Consider the following 20,729-nt stretch of genomic DNA (forward strand, 5'->3'; position numbering starts at 1 on the left):
GAGTTTTAGTATTTCACAGATGCAAATGAGCCTAACTTATATGCCTTTTTCTGAAAACTCCATACAACATGCAGCAACATATTTTTTAAAGATAAAATTCATTTAACCTAAAGTTTACCACAACCATTTCAAAATGTACAGTTCAGTGATTCTTAGTATACTCACAATGTTATGTAACCATCACCACTAATTCCAGAACATTCTTTACACCCCAAAAGAAACCCATATCTATTACAGTCATCCCCATTCATGCCTCCCTGCTTTCTGTCTCTACAGATTTGTGTATTCTGGACATTTTGCCTGAGTGGAATTGCATAATAGGTGACCTTTGTGTCTGGCTTCTGTCACTTAGCATGTTTTCCAGGTTCATCTGAATTGTAACGAGTATCAGTGCTTCATTTCTTTTTGTTGCTGAATAATATTCCATTCTGCGGATATACCACATTTTGTTTACCTGTTCATCAATTGATAGATATTTGGGTTGTTTCTACTTTTAGGCTTTTATCGATAATGCCACTTTGAACATCCCTGCACAAGTGTTTGTGTGGATATGTGTTTTCAGTTCTCTTGGATATAAACCTAGAAGTGGAATTGCTGGGTCACGTGGTACTCCTATGTTTAACATTTTGAGGAACAGCCAAACTGTTTTCCACAACAGCTGCACCATTCTTCATCACACCAGCCATGCAGGGGGGTTCCAGTTTCTCCACACCCTTGCCAACATTTGTTATTTTCTGTTTTCTTATCCTACTAGGTTAACCATCCTAGTAGGTGTGAGATTGCACCTCACTGTGGTTCTGATTCCCATTTCCCTGATGACTGGTGACATTGAGTGTCTTCTCATGTGTGTGTTGGACATTTTTGTATCTTTTTTAGAGAAATGTGTATATAAGTCCTTTGCCCATATTGTAATTGGATTGTTTGTCTTTTTGTTGCTGAGTTGTAAGAGGTGGTAATAATCTGGACACTAGAGCTTTATCAGATACATGATTTGCAAATATTTTCTCCCATTCCATGGGTTAGCCTTTCACTTCCTTGATGGTGCCTTGAAGTATAAAACATTTTAATTTTGATTAAGTCCATTATATCTATTTCTTCTTCTGTTGCCTGTGTTTTGGTGTCATATTTAAAAAACCGTTGCCAAATCCAACGTCACAAATTTTACATCTAAGTTTTCTTCTATGAGTTTTATAGTTTTAGCTCTTACATTTAAGTAATTTATCCATTTTGAGTTAATGTTTGTATATGGTGTGAGGTAGGGGTCCAGATTCATTCCTTTGTCTGTGGATATCCAGTCATCCCAGCACCACTTGTTGGAGAGACTGTCCTTTCCCCACTTGGCACCCTTCTCAAAAATCAACTGGCCATAGATGTTTGGGTTTATTTCTGGGCTCTCAATTCTATTCCATTGGTCTCTATGTCTGTCATTATGCCAGTACCACACTGTTTTAATTACTGTAGCTTTGTAGTAAGTTTTGAAATCAGAGTAAGAGTCTTCCAACTTCGTTGTTTTTCAAGATTGTTTTAGCTGTTCGGGGTCCCTCACAATTCCATATGAATTTTAGGATCAGCTTGTCCATTTCTGGAAGAAAAAAAAAAGGGAAGTTGGAATTTTGATACAAATTGCATTGAATTTGTGGAACACTCTGGGGATTAGTGCCATTTTAACAATATTAAGTTGTTCAATCCATGAATTTAGTCTAGCTTTCCATTTAAGTCATTTTTAATTTCTTTTAACAATGCTTTGTAGTTTTCATTATAAATTTTACACTTAAAAAAAGTTTATTCCAAAGTATTTTATTCTTTTTGATACTATTGTAAATGGAATTGTTTTCTTTTTGGATTATTAATTGCTAGTGTATGGAAATACTAATAAATCCTTTGACCTTGCATTAGGCAATGGTTTCTTAAATATGGAAATATAGATTTTTGTATGTTGATCTTGTATCCTACAACTTTGCCAAACTTAATAGCTCTAACAGTTTTTTTGTGTATGTGGATTTTTCAGGGTTTTCTATATACAAGATCTTATCTGTGAGAAGAGATACTTTACTTCTTCCTGTTCAATCTGGATGCCTTTTACTTCCTTTCTTTCTTGACTAATTACCTGGTCTAGTACTTTCAGTATAATGTTGAAGTGGCAAGAATGTGAATTGTAATCATTCCTAATCTTAGAGGGAAGCATCCAGGCTTTCTCAATGGAGTATGATGTCAGCCGTGTGTTTTTCATGCTTTCTCTATTGAGTGTAGTGTCAGCTGTGGGTTTTTCATGCATGCTCTTTGTCATTTGAAGTTCCCTCTAGCCCTAGTTTCTTGAGTGTTTTTTAATCCTGAATGAGCAACATATTTTTCTGAAACACTATGTCTTGGGAATTTTGAAGAAAAAACAATTCATTTGCAGCTGGAAAAAGAGAAATCTTGGCTAAAGGCAAAACAATGAAATCACAATCAAATAGACGAAAGTTGTGTGCAGGTCATATGAAACATTCTGTAAAGGTCATCTGAGAATTCGTTTGAAGGCTTGATGCTTGTGGAGGACACAGTTTGGCGAGAAGTAGAGCTGCAGGTGTGCCCAAGTCTTTTCAGTGTTGGAAGAAGCAGCCAAATGAGGAAAGGGGCCTTTGTCAGTCAGTCCTTGGATGACGTTGAGAAAATGTTCTTTGTACAGTTAGGACACAGCATGGTGATTCTGATAATTATTTGTTCACTTTACAGAAGTGCGTCTGTTTGTTTGTTTCAAAAGGGCATTCATTGGTAGTTCCATTTGTTCTTAAAGATGAGGGCATGATCTGTAAACAGCCACAACAATTCGTGTGTGTGCATTTTGGTGAATTTCCGTCACTCAAGAGCCCATGTTGGACCCTTATTTTTTGTTGTTGCTTTATATCTGTATATATTTTAAAGAGCCAGGTAATCCCAGAAGAATTATAAAAAGCAGCATTGTACCCCGAGCTCCATGACACAAACACACCAATTGTGAAGGCTGCGGCCGTCCCAAGGGTGGCTCAGTGGTGGTGCCCTGCCCGAGGGCATGCATGTCTGCTTGTGGGCAGGGGGCCGTGTGGACAGGCACAGTGCAGGGGGAGTCAGAGGTTAGGCATGAAATCAAGCTCGAGTGGGTGTCCGGCAAATCAGACCCAGAGCCAGAAAGGGTGAGAATTATGAACCTCGGATCTCAGCCAGCCGACCAACGAGAGGAGAGCTGATTAAGTCGCCTCTTCTGAAGCCTTGCGGCCACCCCGGTGTTCCTAGGGAGACAGTGGCCTCTGTCAGCAGTGAAGGGGGTCCTGACATGCCTCGTCCAGATCCCCAAGCCTCACCCTGTGGGCCCGATGTGTGGGCGAGGGGATGCTGTGGCCCTGCTGAGCCCCAAGCCCTGAGCAGTGAAACACAACATCTGACCGCCGTCCAGCGACGAGCCATCTTCTACCAGAAGAGACGAGGGAAACCCAGGCCGGGAAGCTGCGCTCTGCCCCTGGACACCCTGACGCTCAGACAGCAGATCGCCTTCCTCAGCCCGCAGGCTTGGCCTCAGATGAGCGCATGCTCGGCATGGGAGCATCGGGAAGAGCTCTGCCCTCAGGTGCATCCTTGCCCTTCATCACAGGAGTCATATCCTGCCTCAGGTCCACGGTGCCGCCTGTATTCATCTTGATACTTAAGTGAGCAGTAGTGTTTCCAAGTTCTGTTAGCTGCTTAAAAGCTCCCAAAAGTATTCTGTGAAAAATGATCAAATGTTGATGTTACCCGACAGGGGATGGTCTGCCTGGAAGCATGTCCCTGCTCTGCCCTTGATCTTAGTGGTAACAACACAGTCGTTAATCAACTGGGTGGGTCAGATTAACATAAGAACTACATTCTTGCCCCTTAGCTTCACAAAAGTGAAGTATATTGATGGCAGAAGAATTTGAAAGTGTTCCAAAGCTTTTACAATTTAAATGTCTCAAAACCACACGTTCTGTTATATGTGCATTAGTGATTTTGCTCAGTCCTTGTCGTTGTTTTTAAAGTAAAATATTCATTTTTCTGAGAAAGACTAATTGGGATATCCACTTGTGTTGGATAAAGGTTACTTTGCCATATTTTGAATGAGAACATGAAGATTAAAGCGTCGATCCTACCCAGTGTTGAGAGCGTGGGGGGCAGCACCGGAAGCTGCCTCTCTGGACGGTGCAGACCAGCAGGTCCATTTCCAGGAATTTGTTTGGAGGAACCACGTGGTCAGTTGTGCAAAGTTATGTACAACCAGGATGGTCATAGCAGCTGCTTGTAATAGTGAAAATTTAGAATCAACCTCCATATGCAAAATTTAGGACAGTGGTTAAATTATAGTTAAATTTGCCAATAACATGGAATATCATGTAGCCTTTAAGAGTATGTAAGTTTAAATATATCTTAATATTTTATCATATTCACTTTTGAATGATATTATACATATAATATATATGTGTATAATGATAAAATATGTGTAGCATGATCCCATTAAGACGTGTGTGTGTCTGTGTGTGGGTGTGTACAGACACACACAGTGCATACATGTTGTTAGCATATAGAGAGAAAAAGCTCCAGAAGGTGACGCACCAAAATGTTGAGATTCGTGTTGTGGTCATGAGGGGTGTGTTACGTGGAGTCTTTTTATTTTCTGCTTCTTATTCATGAATTAGTTATGTTTTTATACCATATTATAAAACCCCAGAAGTTTACATAATAAGTAACTTAATGTGAATTTAAATAATCATAGCTCACCCCTTGTTCCTGGCTGGGTGTATAGCTTAGTGGCTCTGCTGGCAAAATGCTTGGCTGATTGACATCAGTATTTACGGCTCTGGCTACCCATCTTCAGTGAACGTGGTTGGAGAAGCTGCTTGGCAAGTAGACGTCTGATGGCATCTGTCCCTGCCTCTTCCTGCAGGTGGTGACACTCAGGTCCAGCCTGCGCGACGGCTGTACACCGTGGGCCTGCCTCCTGAGGGTTGGGTCCCCCCTCCGCCAGAGGCCTCCAGCTGCTCGAGTCCCAAGAGCTCCTCCAGCGGTGAGGACGCAGGAGGTAAGACCGCTGACAGCCTTCGGGGTCTTCCAGGGTCGTGACTCCATCTGAACTTTAACGGGGGTGAGCGTCTCACTGCCGTGTGGTCTGCAGTCATCAGAGATGCCTGTAAGATCCACAGCAGGAAAAGCTCAGGCTGGGAGGAGACTTAAGGCTGGAATGTGATCGCAGCCCCATTTGTTAGCAAGTTAGGAGAAGTCTGGCGTTAATACATCCAAATGTGAAAGTGCTTTTCTTGTTAAGTAGGACCTTTTTTCTTGATTTTCCAATTTTTTCAAAATTTCTGAGATTGTATATCAACTTTGTAATGATGGAAATAACTTATGTTGCATCTCTTGTGGAAAGTTGAATGATGATATTTGCTTTTGCTGTTGGATATTTTGTGAGTGAAGGAAGATCAAGGGTCAGGTGCTCTTGTGGCGGTGCAGAGGCTGCACGTTACATTCTTACCTTAAAAAGTCAAATGGTAGTTTTTTCCCCTTTTAATTCATCATTTGGGAACTTCCTTAAGAGGAATTTGGAATTTTCAGGTAAAAATTTTCCCCAGTTGATTTTTAACAAGTAAAAACTAAGAAACTCTGTACCATAAACCTTAACTTTGAATATCAAGAAAATATGGTTTTCTAGTAGATTGATCTTTCTGACTTCCTAATTAAAGCATCAGAAACCATAAAACCAAAAATGGGATAGCTAAGCAGTAATATAGTCATCTATTCAAGCCCTGTTGAAACTCTTTGGAATATAATTATTGGATAAATAGATTATTTCATTCAAAAATTAAGCTATGTTCTTATAAAGATAAATTACTTTGGTGACATACTCCGTTGTGTACTTAGTATATTCAATAAAAAAATGTGGACTCATTCCGGGGCTGTTGCCCACAGTGAGCTCTGCTGCCCATGCCTCCCGGGCGGGTCTTTGGGCAGGATCCCAGCCGAGAACCTTCTGGGTGCCCTTGACTGAATGCATTGCCGAGCTAGAGGGACGTCCTTCCAGGAGATGGGAAGGCGTCTCAGCAGCTGGACACACGTCCCTGTGGTAGTCACTCTTCCTGGCCCTCAAGTCCCAGTGCCACCGCCTCCAGGAAGGCATGGGGGTGGCCTGGTGCCGCTCTGCTCTAGCAGGTGAGCAGTGGTCAGGGCGAAGCAGAGAGACGGGGAGTCGGTGCCTAGGACACATCCCTCTAATTACCATGGTAACCTGCATATCCCCGGTGACTTTCGTTGTACCTTTGGCTCCAGCAGGTCCCAGGTTACGTTTCTGCAGTTGCTTCTTGGCAGGCCATCCTGTTCACGTCCCTCTTTCTGTCCTCTGGTTCCCGGGAGCACACAGGTTCCAAGGACCTTCTCCCAGAGGCTGTGGTCAAGGAAGGTGTGGTGGGCCGCCGTCTCCCTCAAAGGAGAGAGTGGACTGGGAAGGGAGGTTGGGGTCTCCTTGCACGGTGTCAGCTCCATCCCTAAGGTCACAGGGTGACGTGTCCACCTCGCTCTGCCGTTCTGACTCAAGCTTCTGCCCTGACCTCACATCTGAACCCCACTGCTGCCCCCGCCCCACGTGTGTCTGTCCCACAGCAGGCGGGCCTGGGCTCCTCGATGACCTCCCGGTGGCCACATGTTCTCCCCCGCGGGGGACAGGTCTCAGCTTTAAGAAGTGGTCCTTTCTCTCAAGAGGCCCTGTGAGCTCAGTTCCCTAAGTCAACATCACTGAAAACGTTAACCCAGGTTTTCAGAAGAGCTTTGAATAACTCCTTCATGCACTTCTGGCTGGGAAGTTGATATCTTTCTATCATGAACACTTGGAACTCATCTCCAGTGTTTCAGCTCACTTTTCTTACTGTTTCTCTAATATTTTTCCCCTTTGTGAACCCATTTGACAAGGTGGGCCGCTTCAGGGGTCTGAAGTGATGAAGTGGAAGGAAGTGTTGATGACACTGTTCAGAATGAGAGATCTGGACTTCCCTGGTGGCGCAGTGGTTGAGAATCCGCCTGCCAATGCAGGGGACACGGGTTCGAGCCCTGGTCCGGGAAGATCCCACATGCCGCGGGGCAACTAAGCCCGTGCACCACAACTACTGAGCCTGCGCTCTAGAGCCCACGAGCCACAACTACTGAGCTCACGCACCACAACTACTGAAGCCCGCGCGCATAGAGCCCGTGCTCCGCAACAAGAGAAGCCACTGCAATGAGAAGCCGCGCACCGCAACTAGAGAAAGCCCCTGCACAGCAACAAAGACCCAACGCAGAAATCAATCTTAATCAATCAATCTGCCAAAAAGTTTTTAAAAAAATAAAATGAGAGACCCTTCAGAGAGGCCTGAGAGGCCACCGCGCTCAGCCGAGAGGCATGTGTCGGGGGTCGTTAGGGCTCGACAGGGGGCTGGGACAAGAAGAGGGACGCCTGAGCCAGGACTGGCGGGGCATGAGGCGTGCAGACCCACAAGGGTGAGAGCGGGGGCTCCGCAGTCTTACTGGTGGCACTGTAAGCACAGAGGGCATGAGGATTGGAGTTGGAAAAGAAGAAAAAGTCCAGAGGTGACTGTGTCCACTGTTGATGTCCATTTGAATGCCCAGCACCAATAAGCCAGTTCAGTAGCGACTCCTCAAGAAGTTGGGAAGGAAGAGGCTTCCTGGTCGGCTGCCCCGTCTGCGGCCGCCGAGTCCTGCCTCCCCTCCCTCGGCCCATGTGGGGCGGCAGGTCTGGTGACACCCAAGGCTGACCCCTCCTCACCTCAGGGCCTTGTCCGGTCGCCCCGCCCAGCACCGCTCTCGGTGGGTGTTGTGCCTGGGCAGGGAGACTGGGGCTGAGGGTGCGCGGCACCCTTCCAGGTGGTCTCGGTTCTCACCCCCTGTAGGTGACGGTGACAAGAGCTGGGTCCCGGCTGAAGGAGGGCGCCGGCTGCCCGGCTGCCCACCTCCCCTCTGCCCCAGCTCCCGTGACACGGACTGAGAGCAGGAGTGACCTTTTTTTTTTTTTTGGATAAATTTGAATTCATAATTTTTTTTAAATTTATTTTTGGCCACGTTGGGTCTTCGTTGCTGCACACAGGCTTTCTCTAGCTGCGGCGAACGGGGGCTGCTCTTCCTTGCGGTGCGTGAGCTCTATGCACGCGGGCTTCAGTAGTTGTGGCGCACGGGCTTAGTTGCTCCGCGGCATGTGGGATCTTCCCGGACCAGGGCTCGAACCCATGTCCCCTGCCTTGGCAGGCAGATTCTTAACCACTGCACCACCAGGGAAGCCCAGGAGTAACATTTTTAAAGGCTGTGAAAGTCCTTTGTGAACTCTGCAGCTGTGCAAATCTAAACTGTCGTTCCAAGCATTGTCTCACGTGCTCCAGTGACAAAGAAATTCGCATTTCATATGAGGCATCTCTTCTGATTTTGATGTTGGCAGCTTCCACCTGGGTCTGCAGGGACTCCTTCCCAGGCACACCGGGGTCTTCACACCTACCGCCTGCCCATGGCGCTGCCCCGTCTGTCCAGGACCCTGTGCAGGACTGACAGTCCTGAGGACGCTCCTCTGTGTGAGCTCCTGGTGACAGCACCACGTGGGGACTGGTGTCGTCAACGACTCACAGGTTGACAAACTTGTCTTCTTCATACTTACACTGGACTGAGAATCCACATTGAGAACTGGGTGCAATTCTGCATTTCCCTGTTAAGGCTTCGGTTTTCTTTTGATGTGAAACTGTTTTATTCCAGTAACTGATGTGTTTTAACTGTAACTGAAATTACTCTTTCCGTTTCTCTTGTGAATGTCTGGTCTTCTCCGGCAAGTCCCCTCTTTAACCTCTGTGGACCTTCAGTGCTCTCCTGTCCCTCCCAGTAGGAATGGTCTGTACTTAGCCAGCCTCCTGGTCTATCGATTTTGTAACAAAATTTGTCCTTCACATTTGCATCTCTATGGCTCATTTACCATTTTCACCGGCTTCCTTCTGCCCCTTCACCTTTAATAGCTGAACCAAGAATTCAGCCTTTCAACAGAGAGCAATAAGCCACCCACGTCCCTTCAGAAACAGAATTGTGACTATGGTCTCATCATTTCAGCGTTGGCTCTGGCAGTGAGCCGTCAGCAGCGCTGCCCCATGTCTTGCATGCGCGTTGTTGAGAACGTAGGTGATCTTGGCGAGTGACAGGTCAGGTGCACTTACCTGGTTTGAAGCCTGCTTTTCACAGCCACCACTTTCTACACCATCATCTTCTCCTCTTTTCCTTAATTAAGTATTCTTGCTAGCTGTCCTTCTCTGCCTCCCCTTTCCAGCTTTCAGTGTCTCATCTCTTATCAGCAGGCACTTGTCCTTGGAGCCAGACCCCGTGCAGCCAAAGGCGCGTCCCTCCTCTGCGGGCATTTGCATCCTGCCATCATAGCAGCTTTGCAGAGGTCCTTTTTTCATAACGAAAAGGCAGGAGTTCCTGCCTGCCGCTGCCAGCAGGTGAAGTTCTGGAACCTCTACACAGAAACTTTACATTTACACATTTTACACAGAAATAAGAACCTCAGTTTTTTTTATAAACTAAAAAACAGGCCAGCCTCTAGGAAAGAGGGCCTTTTCTTCTCTGTTACTCCAATCTTTTTTTTTTTTTTAAAGAAAAATATTTTGTTTTTCTTGACCACAGAAACACTTATTATAGAAAAGTCAAGCATTACAGAAAACGCACAGGAAGTAAAACATCACCTAAGGCCACCAGGCTGAGACCCTAAGTAAACATCTTTTGAAACCTCTCCCCTGTGCATGTTGTATATGCATGCGCAGATTTTATAAAAGTTGTACCATATTATATATACTGCATTATAAACCAGTTTCCACACTTAATGTATTATGGAGGTTTTTTCCCATTTCATTGCATATAGATATATTTATATCATTTTTTGAAAGTAGCTGAAATCTATTTTATGAAAGCAACTTGTTTATAACTAGGCTCCCCTCCCCTGCATTGAAAGACATCTAGAACTTTCCCTGGTGCTCGATAAGCACTTTGCACATGAACATCATTGTACATACATGGTATATACATGCAATAGTCTGATTACCTCCTGAATATAAACTCTTGGAAGTGGAAATATTAAGTGTAAGAGTACATGTGTTTCTAAATTTGAAGACATAATAACAAACTGTCTTTCAGAAAGCTGTTCCAATTTTCATTCCTGAAGGCAGTCTAAGGAAATTCCCTTTCTTCCATTGCCTGGACATTTTCAATCTTTTAAATTTTAGCTAGTTGTTTGGACAACATATATCTTACATTTTCATGTGAGAAAACTGTGCGTTAGGGAAATTCTTTCTAAGCCTAAGAGCCTAAATGACAGGTTTGACTGTGAAGAGATTTAAACTTTCTTTGTGGTAAAGGGCACTATAAACAAGGTTCAGAAGCAAAGGACAGAATAGGAGATGATATTTGCACATTCCACAATAGATGAAAGTTTCCTTACCATATAACAAGATATTACAAATCAATAAGAAAAGAAAAGATCACCCCAGTAGAATGAGCAGAAAGATGGCAACACCCAGGGGGACAAATAATACTCACAAGCACCCTTGTATGGCTCCTGTTTTTATATTTTTATATGAAATGTTTGACCCGTCTGAGATACATTTAGTTAGAACAAGGTGTAGATCCATCTTTTTTAAAATAGATTTTCCTTTTTAACTCCTGCACTTTTTCTTCAGTTACCTGTGACTTTTCCTTGATGGCTTAGAAGCCGTGCATATGATGGACCCCGTTCCACATCCACGGCTCTCTTCTTGGCTCCTGCTCACCCGCCTTCCCCGACCTGCCTTCCTCAGCGGCTGCCCCGCTGGCTCGTGGGCTGGATGGGCCTTCACCGTGGGGGCTTCCTCATGCCTCTTTGCAGGCGGTTAGGTAGATGCAGCGTCCATCCCTGTCAGCAGGACGGCTGGGGATCCCTGCCCTCATCTGCACCCTCCCTGGGGCCACATGGGCATCGCAGAGCCGCGCGGAGCTGAAGGGCCATTCCAGGAGTCACGGGGCACCCGCGGAGGGGGGACTGCACCTGGGTCGGAGAAACCCGACCCATCTGGTTTCTTTTTTCTTTTTCCAGAAGAGCTTCTTAGTCGTGAATGAGTGATTCCCACGTTTACCAATCTGTAAATCGATCCTTTATTAATGTCTTATATAACTATTTACATTTCTTTGTGACCTTTTCCAGTATTGATCTCTGGATTTCATGATGGCACCACTGTTTGTTTTTTTTTTTTTTTTGGCTATCATAACATACTTTATGAACTTTTTGCAGACAGCCAAGTTTGATGAGGGCTGAGACTCTGTAATTATGTCATCTCCGCGTTTCAGGAGCCACCTCCACAAAGTTCCCCAACCTGCATGTTCTGGGTTCCCCTGGTAAACGTCACCACCAGGAGGGCTCCCACGCCCTAGAAAGTGAACACCTGGGCAGAGTCTGGAATGCACGGCTTTCTTCTCCTTCCTCTGCCACAGCCCCGCGCCACCTGTGAGGACGCCCAGCCTCCTCCACACTCTCCCCTTTGCTCCTTCAGCTGCCACTCCGAGAGGGCACAGTTAGGCCAGAATTCACTCCTTGAAGTCACTTCCTCCTGTCCCCATCCCCATCCCAGGACCTCCAGGGCTGTGGGCTCGAGACTCAGCACCGTCTCGGGGTGCTCTGACCCAGGCGCCACCCTGGACCTGAGAATACTGGCCGGCTCCACAGTCCAGGGATGCACTGCGGGCTGGTCCCGCTGCACTGTCAGAGTTGTGTGTCAGCTCTTCCCAATGTCCTTGTTCTCCATGTGAGAACACGGGGGAAGCCTGGTCAGACGGCTGGTCGCTTCCCTCGCTGCCGGCCGGTCGTCTGCTTTCCTCTTCCCTGGGCTGCGTCCCTGCAACAAAGTACACTCAACACCTGAAGCATTTAATAATCGCACACGCCCAGAACTACTTCCTTTCTTTGTGCCTTTTCCAGAATTTATGTCTGTATTGAAGATACCTGCCTTTTTATAACTGAGTATAACATATATATGATGTTATATGTTACTTTAGTTGTTGTAACAGTTATGTTCATTGCTTGCTGGGTGCCAGCAATCTGGCATCTGTTTTTGGATCTGTGGTTTCAGTGACTGAGAGGTGCCCCTGTCCTTCCGGGTGTCTTTCTTACACACTCCCCACGGCTTGCTGTCTGGGCTGTTTCCCTGTTTTTCCTTGCTGGGATCTGTTTTGGATCTTCCTCTGCAGATGTCTTCCTTTTCCAGATTTCCTACGAAATCTGACTTGCCTTTGGTTTTAATTCCTTCACTAAGGTCTGTGGCGCAATTCCCCAGCGTGTCACCGTCACCGCGGTGTCTCACTCTCAGGGTCCTCGTGGCCCCACATCTTCAGTGACTTTCTCGCTTACAGCTCCCCCCTCCAATGCTGTTTATAACGGGAAGTGAGACCCCCCGTCTGTCTGGCTCTCATCAGAGGGTGCAGCGGGGCACTGGCGGGGGGGGGGGAGTGAGTTTGGGACACTGAGCCCCTCTGCCTGGCGCCTCTGCCTCTGTCAGGGCTCATTCAGGCTCCTCCCGTCGCTCTGGATCTCCTCCTGTGACCTCTGCCCCTGCCTGCTGAAGTAGCCCAGGGGTTCCCGTCTGCTCCTGCCATTCATGTTCTTGCGAGTCGGTCCTGCTGGGGCCCAGCTCTGTGCTGGTCGGTGCGGGGGCTCCCGTTCACTGACCTCACACACGTCCTCTGTGTCCATCTGAGACCTGCCACACTTGCTGTCACCCCCTTTGCTGATCTGCTCCCTGCTCCAGCCAGCCGGGTGGGATCAGGTCGGGTAAGGCTCCGGCTTCCTTCTAGCCTCTGCCCGCTGCTCGGTCCCTCCAGCGTGGGGACCTCTCCTCTGCCCAGATCCTTCCCTCCGCACGTCCTCTCTTGGCCTCCCTGACCCCACCCCCCACCACGACACAGAAGTGCCGCCTCCCTTTGCCTTCCATCCAGTATCTGGTTATTTCTGTAACTTTCTTGCTCTTGCATCCTCACCTCCAGCCCCTGGGGGACGGAGCTCCGACTTGCCCGGTGGCAGAGTGAGTGTGAAGGGCCCTGGGTTTGCAGCCCCACTGTTGACTGTGGGTGCCGTCTTCCTTACTTCCCTGAGCCTCAGTTTCCTTGACCACCTGATGGGGTAATAATCCTGCACTAGCACGCCACACGCTTGCTGTGCCAATTAGATTGGGTTTGTGCAAAGCTTGTGCAAACGTGAGCGCTGCCAGCTCTTAATTCCCTGAGGCACCGGCGCCTGCTGGTGTTAAGTCTTCAGTCAATATTTGATGAACCAAGTTGCGTAATTATTTATAAAAACAGCCTGCAAAGAAGGACCAGTCCTCTCTCCTCGTATAATCACTCGTATAATCACAAGTGGTTGACTGTATTGACATGGTTTTTGTGTTCAGATCAAGCTGCAAAGTCATTAAAATCAAGTCATTTTGATGGAAAGCTATTATGATTAGTATTCTAATAGCAAGCTCTGGTTGAAATAGTTATTAACTTCATGGCTTTTGGAAGCATGAGCTAAATGCACAGCTCTAATGTGGCTTCACTGTGAGTCAACCATCCTTTCAATGAGTTTTGACGGCTTTAGGCCGCAGTTCTAAGGCAGATCCATCTTCAGATCTCACTGTCTCTGTTTGGGCTGAAGAAACCCTGATGCGTGATTTCTCTGAGCTTCCCAGGTGCAGAGCACAGCAGGCACTCTAGCTCATCTGACTAATAAGGTGCAGTTTTCACCAGAGGCCACCGGAGTCAAGGTAGAGTCCTAGGCAGGCTCTCAGCAGAGATTCTCTGACCAGGGCCACGTTCCGTACACATCATACTCTCTCAAGGGGCAGCAAAGCCAGACTCAGAGTTAGCAGGCTTTCATTCTTGTCCCGGTGATTTATTGAAATGAGACTTACGACATGTAATTGTGTGAAAGCCTTTCCTTTCTCACAGGTTACTTGGGGGCATCTGAGGGACAGTAGAGGTGGTGTCATTCTGAACCACTCTTTTCTCTCAGTGAGTCGAGAACCCTCACTTAGACCAACTACCTCTGCCATGCACTGTCAACAAGGTGACATAAAAGGCTAGACACGGAAAAGAGTTCATGCATTCTTAGAGCACCTAAAAAGGCCTAGATTGTTTCTAGAAGACTAGAACTATTTTGTATGCTCATGTTTTTGTTTCTTTGGCATCTTATTGGCACACACACCTGATACCCTGGATTCCTCTCAGTCACAGTGGAGTGAGCTAGCATAGCTTTAGATGTATGACTGACCAAGGACTATGTGGGTCAGAATATTGATTTTGAAATAATTTACCAGTGGAGTGTGCACAGCTCTTTAACCTGCCTTTATAAAAAAAGAAAACCCACATTTGTTTGGATTGCCATTTATTTTCTTAAAGTATTTACTTAATTTCCAAACCATTGTTGGCACATATTCATAAGAAACTTGGATTAGAGAAATATTTAGATCTTGGTAAACCCGTACACCACCTTAGCTTATTGTAAGCGAATGCATTACAATAATAGAACAGATTATGAATACTTCTTTGGATATTGATTAATATTTCTTCAACTAATAACATTTATTGATTAATATGTCCTCAACTAATAGACATTCCATAAAGAGATACTGAGAAAAGAAGGTGGGAAATTATTTAAGTTGAAGATGTCCACTCTTGGCACTTTATTCAGCGTAGTATTGGAAGTCCTAGCCAGAGCAATTAGGAAAGAAAAAGAAATAAAGGCCTCTAAATCAGGAAGGAAGAAGTAAAACTGACTCTATTTGCAGATGACATGGTTTTATATATTAAAAAACCCTAAAAACTCCACCAAAAAAAAAAAACTGTTAGAATGAACAAATGAATTCAGTCAAGTTGCAGTGTACAAAATCAGTTTACGAAGATCAGTTTCATTTCTTTACACTAACAATGAACTATCAGAAATTAGGAAAACAGCCCAATTTACAATTGCATCAAAAAGAATAAAATACCTAGGTAGGAATAAATTTAATGGAGGTGAAAGATCTATACATGAAAACTATAAGACATTGATGAAGGAAATTGACAATGACAAATGTAAGTAAATGGAAAGATATTTCATGCTTGTGGATTGGAAGAATTAATATTGTTAAAATGTCCGTACTACCCAAAGCAATCTACAGATTCAGTGCAATCCCTATCAAAATTCCGAGGGAATTTCTCACAGAAATGGAACAAATAATCTTAAAATTTGTATGGAACCACAAAAGACCCTGAATAGCCAAAGCAATCTTGAGAAAGAAGAACAAAGCTAGAGGTAACATGCTTTCTGACCTCAAACTATATTACAAAGCTACAGTAATCAAAACAGTGTGATATTGGCATAAAAACACACACATAGATCGGTGGAACAGAGTAGAGAGCCCAGAAATAAACCCACACATATATGGTCAATTAATTTACAACAAAGGAGCCAAGACTGTGCAATGGGGAAAGGACAGTCTCTTCAATAAATGGTGTTGGGAAAACTGGACAGCCACATGCAAAAGAATGAAACTAGACCCCTGTCTCACACCATACACAAAAACTAACTCAAAATAAATTTAAGACCTGAATGTAAGAGCTGAAACCATGAAACTCCTAGAAGAAAACATAAGTGGTAAGCTCCTTGACATCAGTCTTGGCAATGACTTTTAGGATTTGACACCATCTGTATCCTAAAATAATGAGGTAGCATAAGAATCCTGTGAATTCTGAATGTAAATTCCATTGCATTTTCACAGCCAGTCAGATTCTTAATCTCAAGGTAATCAGAGCCAAACAGGAAAGTACTTTCAACAAAAGCATCCGGTGTGAAGTAGCAATTGGTCATGGTAGAGCCAGGGTGATGGATCTCCTCTGTGTCCAGAGGCTGACCTTGTGAAGGTGACCTTACACCCTGCTCCCTGCTTTGTCCTGGGCCATAGAAGCCATTGGCTGCATGTGAGACTTGGATTAACTCATTGACAGCCCAAGGAACTCCCTGTTAGTAAAAAGTCAGGAGACCCAGACTTCCTAAGTTCACCCTAATCTATCTGACTGGGAGAGAGAAAGCCTGACTATGAGAGTCCTTTCTGTTTGTATGGATACCAAGGAGTAACTCTGATGATCAGCAGATTTAAACAGACCACGTGTAGCCATACTTCAGTCTCCAAAAGATAGTTGGTTCATATTTATGGAAATGATAAATAAGCAGCTTTTGCTCTTGACTTTCAGAGCACATGGTTTCTGTCCCCTGATTGCACCGTCTCTTTCTGCACCGTGGCTGGATCTGAGATAACGAGCTATTTGTTAGAACCTTGTGCGTCAGACATTGAAGGAACAACCGTGACAATAACACAACCCTTACTGCTGTAGAGCTTAGAGGTTAGGGAGTGGAATAAAGTCAATAACAGACTTTGTCATTCAGTACTAAGTGTTATTAGCGATAGAGACCAAGCGCCGTAGGAACACAGCGGATGGAGAAGCTAACCTTTGGAAGTCTTATAAAGCACTTGAGATTTGAACTGGTAAGAAAAGGTTGGCTCATAAACAAGAGGAACGATTTAATTTTAGACAGAGAATGAAGAATCATGAAAAGGTCTGGTATGTTTGGGGTGGAAAATGTTATAAAGGGTCAAATTTATCATTTTTCCATATCTTTATAAATTATGTTACATTACTCGGAGTTCTGCATGTAACCCAGCCAAACAGCTACGTTCTATTCTTTTTAAAAGCAACTGACAAAGGATTAATCTCCAAAATATACAAGCAGCTCATGCAGCTCAATATCAAAAAAACAAACAACCCAATCCAAAAATGGGCAGAAGACCTAAATAGGCATTTCTCCAAAGAAGATATACAGATTGCCGACAAACACATGAAAAGATGCTCAACATCACTAATCATTAGAGAAATGCAAATCAAAACTACAATGAGGTATCACCTTACACCAGTCAGAATAGCCATCATCAAAAAATCTACAAACAATAAATGCTGGAGAGGGTGTGGAGAAAAGGGAACCCTCTTGCACTGTTGGTGGGAATGTAAATTGATACAGCCACTATGGAGAACAGTATGGAGGTTCCTTAAAAAACTAAAAATAGAACTACACATACAACCCAGCAATCCCACTCCTGGGCACATACCCTGAGAAAACCATCATTCAAAAAGAGTCAGGTACCACAACGTTCATTGCAGCTCTATTTACAATAGCCAGGACATGGAAGCAACCTAAGTGTCCATCGACAGATGAATGAATAAAGAAGATGTGGCACATATATACAATGGATTATTACTCAGCCATAAAAAGAAACGAAATTGAGTTGTTTGTAGTGAGGTGGATGGACCTAGAGTCTGTCATACAGAGTGAAGAGAGTCAGAAAGAGAAAAACAAATACCTATGCTAACACATATATGTGGAATCTAAAAAAAAAATGGTTCTGATGAACCTAGGGGAAGGACAGGAATAAAGGCGCAGATGTAGAGAATGGACTTGAGGACACAGGGAGGGGGAAGGGTAAGCTGGGATGAAGTGAGAGAGTAGCACTGACATATATACACTACCAAATGTAAAACAGCTAGCTAGTGGGAAGCAGCCGCATAGCACAGGGAGATCAGCCTGGTGCTTCGTGACCACCTAGAGGGGTGGGATAGGGAGGGTAGGAGGGAGACGCAAGAGGGAGGAGATATGGGGATATATGTATACGAATAGCTGATTCACTTTGTTATACAACAGAAACTAACACAACATTGTAAAGCAATTATACTCCCATAAAGATGTTAAAAAAAAAAATTATGTTCAATTATGTGTAGCCATTGCCCAGTGGTCTATAGGTTATGCTGGAAATGTTAAAAGAAGAAAATAAACAGATCTTTGTATCGATTGTAATGCCTACATATCATATCTAGGTATTAACATGCAGTACTGTTTTTCAAAAGAAATGTCGAACCATGTCTGTGTGAGTTAACTGGATATTCTCCACGCTAAGTCGCATCAAGATGTTGTACTTAGGAAACAGACACGAGGACGTCTCCTTTGGGGAAAAGGCCTCTAAGCACCGGCTGCCGAGGCAGATGTGAGCCCATGTCGGCTGCCACGTGATTAAGGTGGTGAAGTCCTCCTGCAGTGACCGCTGTCCCTCATCTGTGAGAAAACGAGAGACTCAAGCAACAAATACGTAGCGTCGAAAGGGCATTGAGTGATGAGTATTTCTTCAGATCAAGTAATTAGTCCTGTCAGTTACCATGAACAAGACATGGAAAGAGCAGTGTGGCCGTGTGACCTCTGGCCCCGGGAGCCAGGTATCCCCAGCCATTGCCTCCTGCCCGCCGCTCCTGCACGGGCCGGTGGTGAGCGTCCTGGACGGTGCCTTGCTGTCCAGAAGCAGAAGGACTCTCCCACCTCTGGGGCCGTGAGCCCTGGGAGTGACGCAGGGGCATGAGCTGAGGTGGAGACTCGGGTGCCACGTCTGCTGACCCCAGGGCAGCATAGGTGTCCCTGCCTCGGCCTCTGTGGAGCCCTCGTTACGGGGAGACCCAGGGACAGCGAGGCTCCCTGCTGCTCTGGGGCTGCGGTTCCAGTTCCCGGTGGGGTCCCTGCGGTTGGTGCTCTCTGCCAGGGTCGGCGCTCGCCGGCGTTATCTTGCGACCCTGGTTGCCGTGCGGGTGAGCGTCCTCCTTGCCGCACTCGTGTCCTGCTTCTGCGTCTGCAGGCTCCCAGGCAGCCTGTCTGTAGGGCCTGGGGACCTTCTGGACTCACAGTGGTGCCATCTGTAGCTGGCGTCCCCACGAGGTCTGACACTTTCCCTCCTCTTGTTGCACCGCCAGGGCCTCCGGCAGGGAAGCAGCAGGGTGAGGGCTTCACGTGCAGTGTCCCTGCGGGATTTTCTCACCCTCTATCGCATTTTGCATTTCTCTTCCATTTCTAGTTTGCTACACGTTTTCATGATCTGTTGGTGTTAATATTGATTGAATACTTTATATCACTACAATCAAACGGTTAACATTTTGTTTAGAAGTTTTGTATTGATGATTATGAGAGGGGCTGGCCTGCAACCTTCCTGTCTTTCCGTGTCCTCAGCAGGTTTTGAAATGAGCACTGTGTTGTCCTCGCAGAGCGTGTGGTCACTGTCACTGTCTCTGTTCTCCAGAAATGTTTTGTATGTTGGGTGTTTGTTTCTTCCTTCAATGTTCCTTAGAAGTCAGGTGAATCCGCCTAGGCCTGAAGTTCTTTTGTGGGATTATTTTTAACTAAAGATTCCATTTTTTAATAGATATAGGACTATTAAGATTTTCCGTTTCTTCATGTGTCCAGTTTGGTATGTTGTACTTTTCTCAGAATTCTCCATTTCATACAAGCTATGTAATTTATTTGCATAGAGTTGTTCACAGAGCCATCTTATTGGTCCTTTCGCGCCTACAGGGTGTATGTTAACACACGCCTTCACCCCACACTGGTGTTTATGTGTCCTCTGCTCGTCCCATCCAGTCTTGCACTGTTCGTCTGTTTTCTTTCTTCACAGTGTCAGTGCTGGTTGCTCTCTCTCTGTTGGGTTTTCTTTTCTCTTCCTTTATTTTGTGCTCCTCTGATTGTTATTTCTTTCCTTCTGCTTTCCTCAGGTATAAGTTGCTGTTGTTTTTCCAGCTTCTTTCTTATATCATTGATTTTTAGCCTTTTTTCTTTCCTGACATATTTAAGATTATAAATTCACCTTTAAGTAGAATTTAGTGACATCCCATGTTTTGAGTTGTCATAATTTCATCAAGTTTAAAATAATAATTTTTCCTTATTATGAAAGCAGTATCTGCTCAATGTCCTACAGTTGGAAATCAGAAAAGTACAATGAAAAAAAACAACCTACAGTCACAGCACCCAGAAACCACAGTTAACCCCACAGGTCTGGCATCTGGACCTTCAGTATCTCAGTGTGTATTAAGTTTTCCTCTTAAGAAGTGCGCACACACACTTATATGAAAAAGTATGATACTTTTATGTTTTACACCCTTTTTTGCCACCTCCTCCTTCTCAAATTCCTGTTTTATAGTCTTTTAGAGTAGCAGGCTGATAGCATAATCATCCTCACAGGGCAGCATTCATGCTGTGCTCTCACCACTTGCAAAGAGAAATGAACCGGAGGATGACGTCAGTAATTGGCTCGGCTGGAAGGACCTGGAGAACGGAGATATCAGAGAATAAATGAGAGCAGCTCTCCGGATGCCACTCTTGGTGGACAGTAAGGATGCCCCCAGATGACTGCACGCTGGTCCCCAGATGGCTTTACTGTGACGTGATAAAGCATCCTATGGATGACTTTTTTCCAAATCAATAAAGGCAAGAATAGACCCCAATGAGGAGAAATGTAATTTTTTCTTTTTTTAACTGAATCTGGAAAATTTTTTAAATTCCATAAGCAGTGGTCATTTTTCAAACATTAATATTTGACAAGACCAGTTCAAGGGCCAGCTATTCAGAGATACTCATGAATCAGGTGTCTGTCAGCGAAACTAAGCAGGTCTCTAAAATCAGTTAATATCAACTTTCAAATGAAATAGGAAAATGCTGTGTTCAATCATCCACTGGTGATTGAGAAGAGAGAGAAAATGTACCAAGTATGGGACTGTATGACAGTGTCACATCATGATTTTATGAGGAGTAATTTGGGCTTCATGCCAAGTTGCAGGCAGCACCAGGTCTCCTG

General features: G+C 45.0%; 1 protein-coding gene across 1 annotated transcript in view; it reads left to right on the forward strand.

Annotated features, from left to right (window-relative positions):
• Positions 1-20,729, forward strand: part of ERICH1 (glutamate rich 1) — a 45,920-nt gene that overhangs the window by 16,727 nt on the left and 8,464 nt on the right. Inside the window, exon 3 of the mRNA XM_061177360.1 lies at positions 4,913-5,047. Within this exon, the coding sequence (XP_061033343.1) occupies positions 4,913-5,047 (135 nt within the window). The remainder of the gene's footprint in view (positions 1-4,912; positions 5,048-20,729) is intronic.

The sequence above is a fragment of the Eubalaena glacialis genome, chromosome 20 (assembly GCF_028564815.1).
Source record: "Eubalaena glacialis isolate mEubGla1 chromosome 20, mEubGla1.1.hap2.+ XY, whole genome shotgun sequence".
Lineage (NCBI taxonomy): Eukaryota > Metazoa > Chordata > Mammalia > Artiodactyla > Balaenidae > Eubalaena > Eubalaena glacialis.